General features: G+C 37.3%; 1 protein-coding gene across 1 annotated transcript in view; it reads right to left on the bottom strand.

Moving 5' to 3' along the window:
• Positions 1-16,781, bottom strand: part of LOC104074034 (polypeptide N-acetylgalactosaminyltransferase 18-like) — a 52,206-nt gene extending 35,425 nt beyond the window's left edge. Inside the window, exons 1-2 of the mRNA XM_009574005.1 lie at positions 16,707-16,781; positions 15,342-15,437 (exon numbers count right to left, since the gene is read on the bottom strand). Of these exons, the coding sequence (XP_009572300.1) occupies positions 15,342-15,437; positions 16,707-16,781 (171 nt within the window). The remainder of the gene's footprint in view (positions 1-15,341; positions 15,438-16,706) is intronic.
• Between the last annotated feature and the right edge of the window lie 2,653 nt (positions 16,782-19,434).

The raw sequence follows: 19,434 nt of genomic DNA, 5'->3' as shown, positions 1-19,434 counted from the left end.
TAGCGTTTCTTTTACATCCGTCTCAATTCTTGGGGAACTTTTAGCCTTTTGGGGAAGTGATGGTTACCTGAGCCCATAGAACTTTTTTCCTGATAGGAACTTTTCTTCAGCCCTGGCCAGACACAATCCTTGGCTTAGAGTTAGCAAATACGGGAAGAGACAGAATTATTTCAATGCCACTTATATTTGCCCATACAGGGGACTCTTCACTTGCCCAAGATGAGCTGGGTTTCATCTGCTTTGTACGGACAGAATAGGAAAAGGAAGTGTCATGCGATGGTAGTTTGCTTTAGCTGACCCTGTTTAAGCAGGGGGGTTGGACTAGATGATCTCCAGAGGTGCCTTCCCACCTCAACCATTCTGTGATTCTGGGAAGTAGTCTCCCGTAAGCACAAGACTGCAAACAGTTGGGGAGCAACAAAATTGGAGGGACAAGAAGAATCATAAGAGGTAATGTTTGTCTGATTAACAAAAAAGTTAATTGGCATTGATTTTCAGAAGTTTGAAAAGTGCGAAGGAAGTCAAACAAAAAATAAAGATCAAACCTGCCACAGTTCTTGTAGGTGTTGCTTTTTTCCTCTTAGTGACCATAACTACAGAGTTATCATCTCAGGTAATATTTCTAAGATTACAATATTCTTTTGAATCATTTATGTGCAGTTATGAATGGAGTCTACAGTGGCAGATTTTACTTTATTGAAAACAAGCTACATAGGGTATTAAAAATATATTTGGAAGCCAGAAATGGGCATTCTGCAGAAAACAGTTAATCCATAATTATTCAGCATGGCTCCTGTTGAAAGCAGAAAATTAGGTACTTCAGAGTATTAACCATGTGCATCACACATCTGGCCGAATAACATTTAGCTTACTTGAGAGTTCATATTTAAATTTGCCTTGAGTGCTCAAGAAGGTCCCAGTTCTCACAGTCCATCGTTACGCTAACAGTTACAATTACTCCTGTTACTTATCCCATTGAATTAAAAAATGCAATCTGGGAAAGAAGCAGTCTGATTGCTTCAGAAATTCTTAAAAACCCCAAATTCATAGTTACTAACAAGAAATAGTATAATCTTGAAGAGATGTTTAAATCAATCCAATAGGTGAAAGGACTTAGTGTCGTGACTACACTGGATACAAATAAATAAAAACATGATTAGTCAGTCATTGTCATAATGCTATCCAGCAACACTAAGTAATTATATGATGCTTATGTAACGCTGACATCACACAACATTTTGAAGTCAGTTGGTACCAGTATATGCCCATATCATGAAAACACTGTGCAGGCACATTATAACAAAGGAAACCTTTTTATCACATTGTGCTACAGTAATACAATGGTATTTGATGATTTCTATTTGAACAATGGGAGATTTCCTCATTTGAACACATTTGAGGACAAATGAAAAACTTAAGGATTTGGTTCTGTGTTAATGTAAAATAGAAGATCTGACTAAAACCCCAAACAGCTCTGATTTACCATCATTGGCATGATCTCCTTCTTACATACTGAGTTCTGTCCCTGCCCTTTGGCCACAGACCTCCATACTAAATGCAAAGCAGCATGGTCTATAAAAGTTCCAGGTTTAATGTGGTAACCTATCTCAGTTTTCTTCAGTTTTTTATTTAAACTTCATGTTATTTTAACAAAACTTGTGAGTTTATAAGCTGTACTGCTATTTTTTCCTTCCCAAACTGATGCCGTTAGTGAGTCAGTCAATGCAGACCTCACAATTTTAAGGCTAATATCAGAGTTTGAAAGCACTAAAAATAAATGCTGAATGGAATATGCATGCTGAATAAATCACTACATCTTTAACATAGCAAGAGCAACAAAGCTCCAATGTTCGCAATCAGTGCAGCTCCCTGCTAAACAAATACACAGTTAATATTGTAGTAACATCTGAATAACTTAAATGCATTCATCAGCTTTTTCACTTGATTGCTCTAAGCCTTTACGGACAGCCAGCTGAGCAGATAGGCTTGCCATAGCAGAGCTATCCCTGTATAATGTTTAATCACACTTTAAGTGAAAAGAAAAAAAAAAAAAAGAAGGCAAATGGTTCAAGAAATTTAGCAACTATTTTTAAAGGTAGAAGGTTCTTTCCCTTACAAAAACACATTAAAACCCCCCAATTTCCATAAAGGCATACCATTGTTCTCTTACTGTAACAATCAGTGTTATTTCTGTACATGCTAAATTGAATCAAAATTCAAAGAAGTACTAGTTGTGATTGCCACTTAGTTGACATGTTAGTAGATTTAAGAGCCGAAGAGGACCATTGTTTTTTTTACTTTGATCTTCCATATGCCACGGGCTATGTACTTCCACTTGCTTAGCTCTAAGTCCAATAACTCCTATCGCATTAAATTATAGTTTCCAGAATTGTATCAGCTTTGATGACTTCAGCAGTTACTGTCACTGCTTCTTATGATGGCTAGTCATCTGCTCTGATATGAATATGCACCTCATTCCTAATTTGTATCCAACTGGCTTTAATTTCTGGCCACTGGTTCTTGAAACAATGCTAAATTAAAGTCTCTAGTATGCCATATTTTCTTTTGGGGAAAATACTTCTACTCTGTAAATATAACCAGTTTTAGATTGAACTCAACTCTTGATAAGAGCTAGTTTGATTGCTGATTTCAAATAAGTTATCTGACAAACATAGCTCTTTTCTTGGCTTACAAATCAATGCAGATTTATTTTTCAGTTACTTATAAATATTCAATCCAGATTTTATGTGAACAAATAATTTCTGATATTCTCTCTGCTTCCTGATTGGACAAATGATGGTTAATGAACAGGAGAAAAAAAATCCCCTGTTCACAGCAACACACTGTGGATACAATCATTCCATAAACATTTCTGCAAAAAGCCTATTCTGCAAATGGTGAACAATACTAGAGAGAAACTAAGCTAAAACTGAACTGCTGATCAGAATTGGAATGAATGCTGTGAAAGTAATATGGCTCGTGTAATTACAGAGGGAGTTAAATATGCTTTCACAGGGACTGAATTTGGTCCATGAATTCTAAATGAGCCAGTGGATGACTTCATTTAATGGAATGACATAATAAAATTATCAATAAAACTAAATAAATTATAAAGTGAATCTTCCTTCTAATGGTATTAACTACCTTTTCTAACAGTTATTCATATACTGTCGAGAATTTGAGAAACAAAAATCTGACCTTCAGAACTTTAACTCTGATAAAGTAACAAATGAGATAGTATAACATCAATCAAAAGAATGTTTAAATTGACAACCATCTGACAATTACTACATCATTAATCCCCAAGTTCTGTACATGCGTCCTAATAACTATGTTGGTTTTATGCTGAATTTATATTGTAAGCGACAATTGGTTTTAAAAACAGCTGATTGAAATGCCAATTTGCAATGAGGAGAGACATCTTTAAAATATGGGTAACTCTAGTAATTGCTACATAATATGCAACTCTGATCTATTTCAAATTAATGCACTTACAAAATGTGAAATACTCAAATAGTATTAGATTATGAGACACTGCAGGTACCCAACACAGCTGTTTTATTTCTCCAAAAGCATTAATTAAAAACATTTTCAACTTAGCAAAGGAAAGCCCTGTCCTCCTTTTTTGATTGTACTATCTATTTTTGAGATGCAAATCAACTGAACTATGGAAATTTTTACACCTATTCCACTTGGCAGAGAAAGATTGTTAATAGAAAATGGGAAGTTAATTTCACTTTTAAAAAATATTTCAACTCAACACTGAAGTAGCTATGGAATATGAGGGTACTGTGAATATGTGGCCTCAGGATAGCCACTTAATACATTTTTGTTAGGAGAAAAAAAAAAAAAAGGACACTTATGAAGTACCCCTGAAATGGTTAAGATGTAACTGAATAAGATGGAGCACACTTTTCCCAGTCACATCACGTTCAAGGCCAGTGACAGCTACTGCTTTCACGTGTGGACAGGAGGTATGGCTTCTAGCAGTTCTCAACTGCTATGCTGTTGACAACAATGCTCTAGTACAAAGAAGACCTAAGAGGAGTCGTTCTGTCCGGACATCAAAAGCATACCTCTAGGTGGGGCAAAGCCAGCTCCACTTTGGGGAAGGCAGAGCATGCCGTCCCGATGGCCCCTTAGTGAGCTCCCAGCGGTGGGGTGTTCCGCAGGGCCTCGCTGGGTGCGAGCACCACGCAGCGTAGCTCAGGTGTGCTGACCCAAGGCCTGCACTTCTCTGTTGAAGAGATCATGAGGTGTTTACAGCCTTGGTAGCAACACGGCTGATGCTGAGCTACAAGCCACATTCCTTTCTGAAGATATTTGGTCCCTCTGTGGCAGTCCTTTATGACTTTCAGCGAGTCTAGTACCCATGTGAGGAACACCACTCACCACTCCATACTAGTAGTGCTCATTTGCAAATTACTTGAGTGAGATCTCTGAGTGGGCCAACGTTAGGCTCCTAGATCAGCATATTAGGCAACCATTGCAAAAGTCAGCAGCAGCTTCAAAAACACAACAGCCAGTATATTTTGGGGGTGTTAGCTCCAAAGCCCTTTGGCACCAGCTCACTGGATGTATATGATAGACTATTGTAAGCCTATATCCCTGAACTGAACCAAATATGAAAGGCAGTGTTACCTTTAATCGGTTAGTGTCCAACATGAAAAGCACAGAATCTGAATTCAAAATCCAGTGCCAGGTTTATCATCTAGAAGCTCAGCAGTATTTCACCGTCATGTTTTCAAATATTTTGATGTTTTAACCTGTTGAAATCCTTTTGGCCAAAACTATCCATACAAAAAATTACATACTATAACATAAGAAAAAAAATTGCCTGAAAATGTATGTGCATTTATATTTCCCAAATGAGAACAGTTTTCAACTATTGTATAATATTCAGGCTAACAACTCTAATCTCTTCTAAATTAAAACACTACATGAGAGATTGAAATGCTCTCATAATTTTAATTTCTTAGGCACTGCACTTGCTCACAACAGTTTGTTTCAATTACATTTTCAATGCAGTTTTTTTACTAGAGATATTCTGGGCAAATTGCCTTAAAAATGTGAACTAGGGAGGCAAATTCTTACAGTGACCATCACAAGCTCAGTAACCATGATTTGAATCTTACAAAATGCAAAGAAATCAAAAGAAGACATTAACTTTAAATAGCCTGAAAACCAACTCCTTTGATATTCCACTTACCCTCTTTTCTTGCATCAGCCTCACCTATTTAACAAAATGCTGAATAAATAGTTTCCAGCCAAACTATAGAGACAGCAGATATATGTCCCTCTCCTCCTATATAAATAACAGACATACCAATAGTGGACAAGATAACCAAGAAAGATGATAATGATGCTAAAGTAGGATTTAGTCATATAGAGAGGCAACAGAATTCAAGATGAAGAGGATAACCCAAGGGCTGAGAGGCACATACAAAAATTAAAGCAATGCAGAAAACATGCAAGGTAATGATGACATGACACACAAAACATGAAGTGGAAATACTTCATAAATTATTAAAAAAAAAAAATCTGTGAAGAACCTTCTGTAACATATAGCAATATCAACTAACCAGTTTTTCTTTAAAAAAAAAAAACAACAAAAAACACCAAAAAAAGCCCCCCAGACAAACCTGAAAAAGCCCTAGATCCATGAGCTGTATGGTACAACAGAGGACAACAAAGGTGTTAATTTATTAATCCTATTGTTTCTGTGCACGAGCACTCTTTGTGGTCCCCAGTGTACTTCTCTGTGCACTCCACAAGTTTGCTTACTACTATTTTTTGCTGACACGATGCATTATTCTTTTCTGCAGTAATGTGATGAAAGCTAAGTTTATCAAGTCTAGGTAAATTACATCAGAATTTTTGCCAGTTGAAGTTTCTATTATCTCTATAGAAATCCTGCTTTACTAGGCAAAAGCTTTCTAACTGAGCATTTTTGATAGCACTTTCTGAGTACCCTTCTGACGTTACTTCTGATCAGCATTTGCAATCTTTCCGCCCATTAAAGGTCAACTTATGCTTCTGTATTTTTTCAGCACATCTTGTAATGTATATAAAATTGCACCAGTACCTCTACTGTAAAATACTAGATAGTATAGCTGTCTTAAAAGAACTCTTATCCATTCTCTGAGATGAGCATTTCCCTTTATTTAGAAGAATGGATGATTGAACAGATACGGTATATTACGGACCACTGCTTTTATTCCTGTTATATTTTGTGGTTAGGGGTTTTATTTGCTTTTTCAAACAGACATCATCTGTGGCACTGGCCAAGTTACCTTTGACTCTTCTGCTGCATCTACCTGTTTAAAACAAGCAGTCATTTCTCAGTCAGAAAAATGCTTATTGATTAGCCAATATTAATTTTAAAAGACCTTTGTTTTCTTAGAGCCTTCTTGGCTCTAAGTTTTCAAGTAATTCAAGTTCTTAATGTTCTTCCTTCTGGATCTAAATATTCATAGCACTCAAAAGAATTGAAATACTTTTAAAATTCTTGCTTTTTAACTTCAACTCAGGTCCTGGAACCTGAATGTCAAGATTACTGCTTTAGCCAGATCGCTGGTGTCAGTTTATAGTAGCATCTTCCTTTTCCATTATTCACACTCACCTTCAGCAGTGATCCTGTACACTAGGCAAGAATATAGATTTCAAAAGCATCTAAGACATTTCTAAGTCTTTTAATTCTAGGCTATCCTATCGAAACAAAGAAAAAATTTATTTGAAACAAAACCATTTCTCCAAGAGTACATAAATGCTATACGCTCCCAAATGAGAAAATCAATGTTACTCTTAGGAAAAAAATGATTGTTTTTCAACTATTTCATTTCACTATGGTTGGAGTTTCAATTCCAAGTGATCAGTTCTCTCAATTCTCACAGGCATACACAATGTTTTTACACTACATAGTTTCAAACACAAAAATAAATAAGCAGCAATATCCATTCCATTATTTTCAAATTGAGGGATGTAGAAGATGTCCTCTGATCCAGAATAATGCAGTTCTGCAGCTTTTTTTCTTTGCTTTTGTTTTTAATCAGTGAAGTGGAACACACAAAAGACCTATCCTAGGTCTGAAACCTGAAGAAGGACCTCTTGTGCTCATTCTTTTGAATTCAAGTGTCTTTTGCCCTGTGAACAGGGAATGACGTTCATTATGTCTCATACTTCCATAAAATGAAGAGACAGGTTAGTCTCTGGTCCCACTATCATGAAGACCTATTGTCAGTTGCAAAATACAGTCTACAAATCACTCACCAGTCTATGCTCAGACAGTGGACCTAGTGATCAGATCCATACTTGTACTTTACAAGCTAATAATTCAACACCACTGATCTTCACCTGTGAATGAACAACTCTCTTCAGTTTAAGAGAATCTCTCCCACCAGGCAATAGATACTGCATTTGAATGAGGTAAGCAATACAGAAGACGGGGTAACGGTCATATTATCTGTATCAACAGAAAGCCTTTTACCACAGCAAGAACAGAAATAATTTACTCGTGGCAAATGGTTCAGTACAAAATTTGCTCCAAAACTAGAAATCAGATTAACAGATTCTCTCTCTGAAACTTTGCTTTACTGAAGTAAATAATGAGAATTTGGCCAGAATAAAACGTAAGGAAAAAGATTAAAAAAAGAAAATAATATACGACGTGAAATGATATATTACAGTCTTCATCCACAACACGTCCCCAAGAAGCAAGTGTCGTACTGTCTGTGCTAGGCCAAGGAAGAACTGGTTGGTTTTGGAAACCTTTGAAACATCTTTGTACCTCCCTGATGCACCTGTCATATATTCTAAAGAGGCTGCAGCTTTGAAAAAGTGTTTGCTGGATTTAGCTTCTCAGCGTACATCAGAAAAACTTTCTACTTTGAAAGGGATTGCAAAAAACTAACACCAGATTTTGCTTTCATTGCAAGCAAGGTCACAGTTTCTACTAACTTTACTATAATAAAAATAATGATTTATGCACTGAAAGAAATTAACAGAACTATAAATATTTTTTAATGTCTTATATAAGACATTAATTGCCATAGCAAGCAGGCCCTTTACAGAATATGTTTAAAATAAAAATTAGAATTCATTAATGCTTATAACTATCCTTGCTAGGCAGTTTCACTAACTCTGTAACTTTATCTTCTATTACTTGGATCTTTACTGAACTGAGCAACCTAGATTAAAAAAAATAGCTATTCTACTTGCAGAAGCATTTACTGCAGAAATACCCTTGTTCCCAGAAAGCATGCTGTATGTACATAAAGTTAGTGTTAGGCCCAGTGCTTAGATCATTCCACGAGACTTAGTGAAAAAGGCAAAGGAAAACAATGTGCTCTGTCAGACACAGCCTCTGGCAGAATGTGAAGAGAAGCACAGACCCCTCTGCAGGGACACTTGATCTGCAGTGTCTGCAGAGAGATACTGCGAGGAAAACCGCTGCACCGCTGACAGAATCTCAGGCAGCCACACTACAAACCATACAGGGCTTAACGCGGCACCCAGCACAGTCTGAACTGCTCGCCAAAGCCAGGGACCGATTGATGTCTGCTCTCCTGTACGAAATCAGGCCGACCAGCTAAGCTGCCACTCTTGATGCAGCTGCTTCACTTTGTATGAATAACAACGTACTCACTTCGGCTGTACAAAGAGAGGAATGACTACTCTGTCTACTGCACGGTGAGACTTTTCACTGCGAAGTATCTGGACCAAGATGTAACTGAATGTTTTGTACAGTTCATTTTCTGTATAGCACTCTGTATAATAAAATAATTATCATAAACCCGGTAATTGCTAACTTCAGACTAATGCGTTAGCAGGTCCTTAGAAATGGTACTACACAGAGCAGGTGTCAGATCAGACTGTCTTATACACAGATGTTGAATGTGTCTAACATTTACCTTGAAGACAAACATGAACATCAACCCTGAGTTTGCATGTGACTGACAGCTGTTAGAACAGCTGCTGTGCTTCTTTTTATTGCTTAAAAAAGACTCCCTGAAAATGTTATTGTATACATCTCATCTTCAGGGCAGTGATTTTTCAAGTTTCAAGGGTCATTCATTGATCCACATCAGCAGGTTTTGTTCTGTTCTTCCTTATTCCCTGACAACCACTGAAACGTGCTAGTATCAGCGGCTGCTAGATGTGGGGCCTTCTGTTTAACTATTTTCTTCCACAGAGCCTCGGTTTGCAATGCTTATGTGTTTTACACACACTTAAAAACAGGGTCCTACTTCTAAATAACAAAAGACCTCTTGTTTTCCGTAATGTACGTATTTCATAGTAGTTTCTTAGAATGCTGTATTTTTGGCCTAGAATAACTACAATTTCACTATAAGTTTAATTTTCAGCTGTAGGAAAAAAAGAATACGTATTCACCCATAAGCCAGGCTCAGGATCTGAGTCACCACAGCTATACACTGTTCTTAAACTTCAGAAACTCCTTTATCTAAAACTCTTCAGGACAGCAATATTGTGGTGCTCTGTTGGCAGCAGAATCAAGACTGTCAAGGAAAAGCAGCTGCAGCATTCAGTATTTGCATGATTTGTTTTTTTTTAAAGCAAATGGAAAGCTGTCAAGGAAAGCCTGACCTGTAGTAAAGGATATAATCACATGCTATCTATTAATTTCTCCTTATAAGATGGTGTATAATGCTTCTTGGTCAGCATACTTCACATGCACAGAAAGCCACTCAATAAGGGGGCTACTGTTTGTGCTTCCAAATTCCCCTAACGCTCCTTCTGACAGAGCACGTGGTTCTTCTCCCAGCTTTCCTGGCAGTGATGGTTGTCCGATACAATGTGAATTTCATTAGGCAAAGGAATCTAAAGAAAATTTTTAAACATTGGAACAGACTTATTAAAATTAAGGCTCTATTAAAACTCAATTTTGAGATATTTATATTTGTAACATCTCAATACCCTGAAGATCAAACTGACTTTGCTCTAGAGATGTCTAAATTATTCATTTAAAATAAACTGACAAATTTCTTTTTTTTTTTTTAAATAATTTGCAAAGCTATTTTAATGCTTTTGATAATTATTTGCTGAACATCTATGAATTGTCCCCTCTCCTAGGTTTTAGAGTTTTAGGTTTTATACAGTGTTTGTGATCAACCCTCTACTTTTTTACTGGAATATAAATGCCTTCAGTGATAGCAATTTTTACTCACATATATTCTTGTTTACAAATAAACAAATATCTGTGTATGAACAACCACCATGCTAAGAAATTACATCGAAGAACAAGTAGTATAGAAAATACACATGAATAACATTTAAAAAGGAGCACTCATGAATCATACAAAGACTTTTTAGAAGTTCATGGGAGTTCTTGTAACTGCTGTTTCCAGTACTTCACACACTGTGCTTAGAATACAACATAAAGCTTTCAGGTCAGAGTCTCGTACAGTGTAAACTGGCATAGCTCTACTTGTTGGCATGACTTCCTTTCATTGCCTTCAGCAGAGATGCAATAATTCATACCAGATAGGGCTGTAGTCTTTGGTTTCTGAATGTCAGTTCTGCAATCTCTTGCAAGAATATGAGAGGATATGAACGGGTGTTCCTTCTCATCTGCATTTCTTTTCTAGTAATTCTCCCAATGTAGTCTTCTGACCCTCAATTTGAATTCCTCAAAATCTAACTGGTTTGTATTGACTTTCACATCCCTGGATCAGCTTCATGGTTTAACTGCTTATAAATTGAGAAATATATGTGAGCCAGAAGCTATTGAACAAGGGAACACAGAACTGCCCATTATCCCCTCAATCACAAGCACTTTTCAAGGTAAATCTGTATTTAAAATATCACTTCATTGACTGATGGTACTTGTTTATTATACGATAGTTATAAAGTCTCTAATAATGTGGTGTTTCATTCTCAGCAAAGAATCTTCCAAATTATCACTCAGGAGTAGTTTTAATGCAAGTGACACGCTGTCATCAGTCTGCCTTCAAGATTACAGGCCTGATTAAACAGCAGTCTTAAACAACACCGAACATCCAGGCTCAGGCTGTTCCCAGAATTAGGAAGAGAACTCAGTCAGGCCTGGGGCATGTACTTACTGCAACTGCAAGCAACCATCTTTTCCATTGAAAGTGGGGGCACTGCTGGAAATGGACCTTTTAAGGCCTAAACACATGACTGAAAAAGTTCAAGAATTAAAACAGTACCTTTACCCTTTTCTGCATGAACCACTTTAAAAAAAAACAGCAAAAAATGCACACCTCACATGAACTTTATGTTTTGTACTGGTTTACCACTACTATTCTTCTGTCTTCCCTTCTTTCCTTTACATTTCTCTCCCCTCACTTTCTCCTTTACTGCCAGTCCACCACATCTCCCAATTTGCCTGTTTCCCTCTGTCATCACACTGAAGGGGGGCTGCTTTCTCACACCCCCAGCCGTCTCTTTGGCCAAGAATAACTGTGGGCTGTTGTGCTTTGCCTCTGAGCTGCTTTCATGCAACTAAAACAACGAGTTCTACCACCACTGAACAGTGTAGTAGGAACCTATTTTAACTACTGTTGTTAACTATTTTACCATGTTGCATTTGTTATGTGAGCAATTTTAGTAGTTTCAGAAGTCAGTTTTGTTCAGCTGTTCTAAGAAGCAGCAGCACCGCACAGCAGAAGAGGCTTGATATGACAGGCTAAGACATACACTAAACAGCCCTTCCAAATGGTTGACCATCAGCACACCAAAGGTACCAAAACCACCTTATGGGCTTGCATCACGCACATCTAATAGCTGCCCGGTACCCGTGGTGGCTACAAGAAGTAATAGCAGATGCTCAAGTGTGATAGTGATGTTCTTGCTGATGAGTCTGGGCAGTTATGCCAACATACTGTATGTTGCTGTACAGATGGGAGTACTAATGACAGTGTTGATTTTGGACAGATAGTGACTAAAGGCAGAAATAGAAGGATGTGATGCTTAGGAAGCAATACACTCTAGCAGCAGAATCGGGGGATGATGAGCAACTTAGAAAGTTATGCTGTTCAGATGCTACCACTTAGAAAGACAAAGAAGTTCTCAACAGAATCTATAATTACCCAGGCAACATTTTGTAATGAAATTATTCTTACTGAAAATAAAGTAATAGCAATTCTTCCCTTAAATTCATAAGAACGCATTGCAGGATCACCACACATTTTGTTTTTTTCACTGGTTGAACATGCAAGTTGCTCTACTCAGTGGATGGTATCATAACTCCTGAAGTGTCCAGGCTCCTGGGGACCAGGACAAAATACAGCTACCCTGGGAAGCACTCTCTGAAGACAGAATGAGGGTACACAACATACCTAGTTGCGGATTCTAGTTTTTCAAGTGCCCTCTGTCTTTTCAGGTCAAGCCAAATACCCTGCTGTGAGAAATTCTTTCTCATTGGTAGTATCAGAGGTCTAAGGAAACAGACAGATTATGTTCTGATTTTTCCATTCCATTCCTACTATTTAACCATACGTAAGATTTGCATCAGTTTCTCTATTTGTAGAACAGTGCTACAAAATAAACACAGTTATAAAGCGCTCTACGATACTTGCAGGAATGAACTATGAATATGCTAATGTTAGTTACAGTAGACATATGGGGTGGATTGCTGAAGGTTAGGGAATCTGAATCACAGAAGTCTTACCATCACTAATTCTGATGTCTATTTAAAAGGAAACTGAAGCAAAGCAAAGCAGGGAAAATTATTTCTGATCATTTCATTGCAATATTTGAGGGCAAGTTCCTTGCCATTTTCTACTGCTTTTAATTATGAAGCTACACATGATATTCTTGATATTGTCTGCAAAAAATGGAGCATGGATTTTTAATGTCAGATACGCAGTTCCCTTTCTGTTGACTTCAATGATTTCTTTCTTCTATAAAACATGCTAAAAGAAAACAGTAACTGTACATACAATTCCAAAACTATTACTTGATGTCAAACACCTCATCTAAGCCATTTCCCATGCAAAAAGAGGAAAATCCAAAAACATGTGAAAGAGGTTAGTGGGGAAAAAAAAAAGGAAGTTACCCGATTTAGAAGAGAGGCTATAGCAGTTAACTAAGAACAGCAACTTGAACTGCATATGAGGGAATGGTTCCTGGCAGCCAGATATATTAAGGCACATCTAGATGCAATTGTGCAAAGCCCTTCATGGTGGCAGCTCTAAAACCATAAATGGTGTAGCTGCAACAGTAAAACTTTGCACCAGAGCTAAGAACGACATCACCAAAACCCTCAATCATGCAAGCAGTCCTGAATCAGGGGACTAATCTTTTTGACTAATCTATTTTGATAAGGACTGCCAGTCCTTATAAGCCCCTTTATATAGCATTTCACCACTACTAGAATAAAATTAGCATCTCGCCAATATCTTTTGTGGTTACTGGCAAGTTCACTAAGATTAAAAGGAATATTTATTCAAATATTTCCAATATGCTAGAGGAAATGTAAATGGCTACAGCTTTGCTTAAGCAAGAGATGCAATATGTGCAATGGAAATCTCGTAGAAGTATGCCAAATAATGTTTGTTAGTGCTTTCCCTGTTAATACCATAATCCCTAACATAAAGGAAGTCTACTCTTCCTTGCTCATTACCGGGATCTTGCTTATATATAGACCTTTTTGGGTTTTTTTTTTTAACATCATTAGTTACAAAATTAAATACACAGTAATGGGAAGGAGACACAACATTGTAATTATGAAAGGAGCAGAAGAGTTTCCCTTGCCTCTCTTCCCTCTGTCACTTATTTGCTGCTATCTCATTTATGCAGAACTTCAGTAGTTCTTGATCTGGTGAACACTAAACTGTGCTAATTGAAGTGACTTTTTTGTTGTTGTTGTTTGTCTCTTAACTATAATTAAAATTTCTAATTGGAATTTACAATCATGCCTGTAGTGTGCTGTTATCACAGATGATATGCCAGAAGAGAGTTATGGCGCCCTGCCAGAAGATTAAGAATAATGGCTCTTGCTCACGGGTGAATTACACAGTTCCTTAGCAAACACTGAGGACTAACTTAAAAACCTCCTGGAGGCAAACAGTGGTTACCACGTAATTATGTGACAAATAAGCCACAGCCCATGCAGTGAGCGAGTCTGATGGATGGAATTTTCAGATATTTTTGTCTTCATCATTCATAATTTACTCAAGCATGATGCCACTAGTGATCAATATTAAAGGCCCTTAGCAAAGCCAGCCAGCACAGAACACAGTTGCAGCACGTGTAACTTGGCAAGGAAGTACAGAATCATATCCGCATTTCACCAAACTCATGTTTCTAGCTCATTATAAGATCCAGGTACAGAGGACAAGACTACCTTGTTGCTCTGTGTTTATTTCTGAGATAGTAGGAGGATTCATTTGCTGTATAGTCAAATCACTTAACTAACAATTCCATGAGTAAAACCACATTCCATAACTGAAATGGAGCGTAATAGGGTCCTTTTGGAGAAAACAAATAAAAGGTAGTCAGAGAAAAAGATGATTCAAAATGGAGGGATTTTTCAGTTTCTCCAATCACTCCCACAAATACATCCCTTTCCTTTGTCATTTTTGCTTATGTTACTTTTCAGAGTTACAAAATTTGCACATTGTCTTTGACAAGCATGTTCTAGACCATGTAACATTATTTTTACTGTCAAGATTTGCCTAGAAACGCTTTCACTTATGCCCATATACTTAGCCACTTGGGGAGATGCAATGTCTTAACCCTTTTGTTTGCCAAGTTAATAAATCCAGCTGTTGTTTAAGAAAATGGAAAGGTTTTGCTAATTTGAGCCTTTGGCACACACTAGAGTAACAGGACAACAGCAGAGAAAGAAAAAAAGGAGCTTTAGAAGAAGGGTTTTCACAAGAACAGGGTTTGGAATTTGACACAGCTGTATGGTGTGAAGAAGGTGGCTGTACATTTCAGATTTGTGAAAATGAGACAGAAAATATATCAAGTAAAAAAGATGTCACTTCAGATAATGTATAAATAAACTGTGAGTATACATACGTATGTATGCAAAATGTTTTAAAATGCATTTTTTCATTCATACGACATGCACAGTTAAAGATCAAAAATGAAAGCTTTTATCAACAAATCTGGGTCAGTACTGACTCAAATTCCTTAAATTCTTTCAAAATGAATAAACAAACTTCATTGTCAAAGCGGTAGTATACCAGTGATTCTCAATTTATGGCAGAAATAATGTTCTAGCTTTCTATAAAAGAGCTACTAAACACCTTACAGAGGTATTGTTGCAGGAAAACAATGACAGGTACAAGATGGTTCCTCCTACACAGTCTACTAAGAGCAGCAGCAATATCAGAGATCATTAGCAAACTAACCTGTGGTGTCATTCCATGGCAGATATACATGATTGGGATATTCTCCGTGTCTGGCCCTTGATCAAGGCACAAATCACTTTTCAGGGAATTCTGCAGCTAAAATAAACAGAAAGAAAAAGAAATCAAGCAAGTCTTACACAAGAAAAAGATGGTGTGATTTCTTTCTTTTCTTTGCAAAAAAATCAGAGGTAGTTGAGCAAGGAAATATGCAAAATTAAAAATACTTGTTGCAGTGATATTGAAGAAAAAGCACTTAGACGAAATTCTTCCGTGTAGATAATCTAACACTACTGATTTCAATAATATTGCACAAGGTTTCAGGGGAGGTAGATTTCAAAAAGCCTTCAGAGATAGCAATAATTTTTGATATATGTTTTTAAAATATTAAGTCTAATGAGTCTCTGATACACATTATATACAAAAGAAAAATTTTTTACCAGTGCAGCTAGCTGAGCAGTATGGATGGAGTTTCAAACATAGGAGAGAGCCCTGTAATTAAACAGCTTTTCAGAACCACTCAGGAGAGTCTTCTGATTTCTGGAAGTAATTCCAAAAAATCCTTTCTGCTGACACTTAGAGACTTCTGGCCAATTGGTATGCACTAGCTCTTCTTTGCATTATGCTGGGCTAATCCAAGCACAGCAATCTAGCTATGAAGAGACTGCAAAGTTCTTGGCCCTGTTCATCACAAAGCCCTATGTACTACCTGTGCAATGCTGAGACAGAATTTTCTGAAAGTGAAGTGCTAAATTAATGAAGACAGATAGCTGGAAGGTCTTTTTAGAGTGTGAGGCCAAAGATGTGGATTGCATACCCGTGGGCATGTATAAAGGTATTCAGTGGTATAAGATCAGTTCAGAGAACATGAGAAAATTGTCTGATGGAGGGAGTGAAGAGGTGATGTGGTTTGCAACCATCTGTGATTACTGAGCAGTCCTGTCAGCTATGTACAGGGGCCTCCTTTGAGGAAAACAAATTGATATGCTTACAAAGGAAGTCTAGAAGTGAACTAGTATGTAAGAAGTGTGGACAAGCCAGAGACTGAAGCCAGGCAGTGAATAAAATCAAAACCATGAACTCATCTGTACAAGACTTCCAACTCCAAACCTAATTCTAAATTCAATAATAGACAGGACAAATCTCAACTTTAAAGAGAAAATATGCATTAGGTATCAATACTGGCCTTATTCTTAGCTGCAAGCCTCGAAAATTAAATAAAGTTTCCTCTCTCAAAGCTTTGTATTTCTTAGCCATAAATGTAACCACAACCATGACTCTAATCATAATCAGATGTTAGGCGTCACTCTCTATCCAAAACAATGATAAATAACAGCCTTATTAATTCTTGCCTGGATCCATCACTACCTTCGACTTTTCAAAACCTCTTCCACAAACTCGAATTCTAATGCTTGTTACAACCTTTTCCACAACAACCGCCATAATAAAGGAAGCAAAAAAATCTGCCTTGACCAACATCAGCCTGCGACTTAGCTGAGAGGGCTGACCCAGCAGTTAAACAGATACAGAGTCTTTAGAGTCCCAAGCTCTAAAAAGAAACATGATCTTAACCCTAACAGCAGCTGTCCGGTGATCATGCCTTACAGAAAAAGAGACAAAATGCTGTATTCCTTTTAACACCAGTCCTCTTCTTATGAACCTTGAAAACAAAAAATTAAAATGAGCTCTTCAGATTTAATTTCTCAAACTCTTACCCCAATCACAACTCTACAATTAACTTGGAATATCTGTAGAGAAATGATCCCTACAGAAAACAGAAAAACAAAAAAGCCACTGGCCTGTTAACTAATAATGCTCTTTCAAAATCTGAGGCTCAGACTCTTAGGAACCATCCCTTTCCAAAATCTAGTGGCTTTGTGGCAACTAACAATTAACTTGGGTACTGCAGTTTTAGACTACCAAGACTTAATCTTAATTACAACTCAAAATATAACCAGGTCGCCAATCCCCACACTGAAAATGGGAAATAATTAGTCAATACTGCCATTTGCTCCCTTTCAAACTTAGAGCCTTACAGAACACAGAGATAAACTAGACTACTGAAATTTTGAATTTGCAAAATCATCTTAAACATCAAGCTGAAATCAGGGAGCCGATCCCTACACTAAATACATCAGCTTTTGGCCACTGACATCGCTTTCTCCAAACTCTAAGGGTACTGCAGAATTCAGAAAGAAATTTGGTTCCCAGACCTTTACTCTGACACCAACCCTAACCCTAGCTATATGCCACAGCATAAACTAGACATGAATGATACAACTATTTTCCTAACTCTCACAGAACAGGAGGAAATTCAGGATTCAGGAAATAAATATGGATGGTGACACTGTAGATGCCTATATCCTAACCCTCACCCCTATTCAGATAACTTTTGTAATTACTCAGTATTTTTTAAAATTAATGATAATGCTATAGTAGCAATATCTCTATTTTCTACAAAAAATGAAGACAGTTGATGAATGGAAGCACTTAGAGAATCAGCAAGCAGCTGACTTGCTTTGAAATTATCACACCTTTCTCCATTGCAAGACATGCCAGCGAACAGGAAAGCAGACATGAAGGAAGATTAGAGATCCAAGCAATTCTTTTACTAAAAAGATTGGGGCACTTTATCTTTTTTATTCATACAACAGTATTTCAGAAAACAGTAAGCTGTATATTTCATAAAACACTCCCCCTTTACCTGTACAGATACATTGCCATAGCTGTCCACTACTTTTGTGATAGTACAAATGGTGAAATAAGGCCTACTCCTCACTTCTTTCTTAGCTCATGAAGCTACTCTCATACTGCAGATAAAAGACTGCATCATGTGCATTATTATGCAGTACCTAAATATGCATGTTCTGCTGACCAGTGAGTTCACTATTTCTGTAACAAACTTTTCTGATTCTTTTTGTTTTGTATATTGCCAGCAAGAAACCTTCAAAGGCTGATGAGAAAGTCTCAGCAGAATATAGAATCATAGGGTGCCTGTTCATTGATGTTCATTTTGACTTATGTGATGCAGAGTTAATCCTGAGACTACGCAACAAGTACCTTAGCTATTCCACTGGTCCTCCTTTTTTTATCTAGTATCACTTCTACCTGCAATCAAAGATTTTTTAGCCAGAGGTACCCACAAGCAGAACCATGCACCTATTAACTGCTATGCCTCCTTCTCCTCAGGAAATTCCACACCTGATTAGATCATGGCATCGCTGAGGGCAATTCCACACAGCCTATGGAAGAGGCTCCTTGCACAGAGGTGTGATTTTGGCATTGTTCTGAACTATTTTGGAAGGTAACCATTATCTCATGCATTTAACAACAACCTAAACCTTTCTGGGAACTGTTTTTCTTCTCTTTTTTGATTGTATGAAAAGCCAGCACGATAATTTTACTTAATCATCAAAAGGGTCGTGGAACTTTGTGGTGCATACAATCACTTCATTTGCCAAAACAGAGCAGCTGCTCTATGGCACCCTCAAGGGTCTTCTCAGAGCCATCCTGGCAAACTGCACAACTCAGACTTATTTTGAGGAGGAATGTCTCAAACCAAATCTTTCACGTGTGTGATCTGCTCTTAATAGTTACGTTTCCTACTTGGGATGTGCATGCAAAAAGGCAAATTTAATTCACAGGAATCAATTTTTGTGAATATGACACTGGATAGAGAATGTGAAAAGGACATCCTAGCTCTACTAGCTTATTATGGGGCTGTATTAACTTACTATGCTCATCTTCCATGTCATGCACACCTGCCCTCTCTGTTTAGATTGCAGATTTTCTAGGGGCAAGAATTGTCTCTGCTTTAATTAGCACAGTACAACTCAAGCATGATTTCAACATAGACAAGTGTACTACTGTCACACAAGTAATGATGATGATGATCCCAAAATACAGGCATTGAGGTTCTAAATTAAGATCTGGCTGTAATATTAAGAAGCTTGCAGTTGAAATCCTGAGCCTGTTGTGTTAATTCACCTGCTGCCACAAACCTTCCAACTGTCAGCTCTCATGTGTCTAAAAAATCATGCCTTGAGTATCTCTGAGTGGAATGCAAGCCATGAAACAAACAAACAAACAAACAAAC

The sequence above is a fragment of the Fulmarus glacialis genome, unplaced genomic scaffold, assembly GCF_000690835.1.
Source record: "Fulmarus glacialis isolate BGI_N327 unplaced genomic scaffold, ASM69083v1 scaffold32653, whole genome shotgun sequence".
In the NCBI taxonomy this organism is placed as follows: Eukaryota; Metazoa; Chordata; class Aves; order Procellariiformes; family Procellariidae; genus Fulmarus; species Fulmarus glacialis.
Note: the sequence above shows the minus strand (reverse complement) of the source record. Positions and strands in the feature narration are given on the sequence as shown.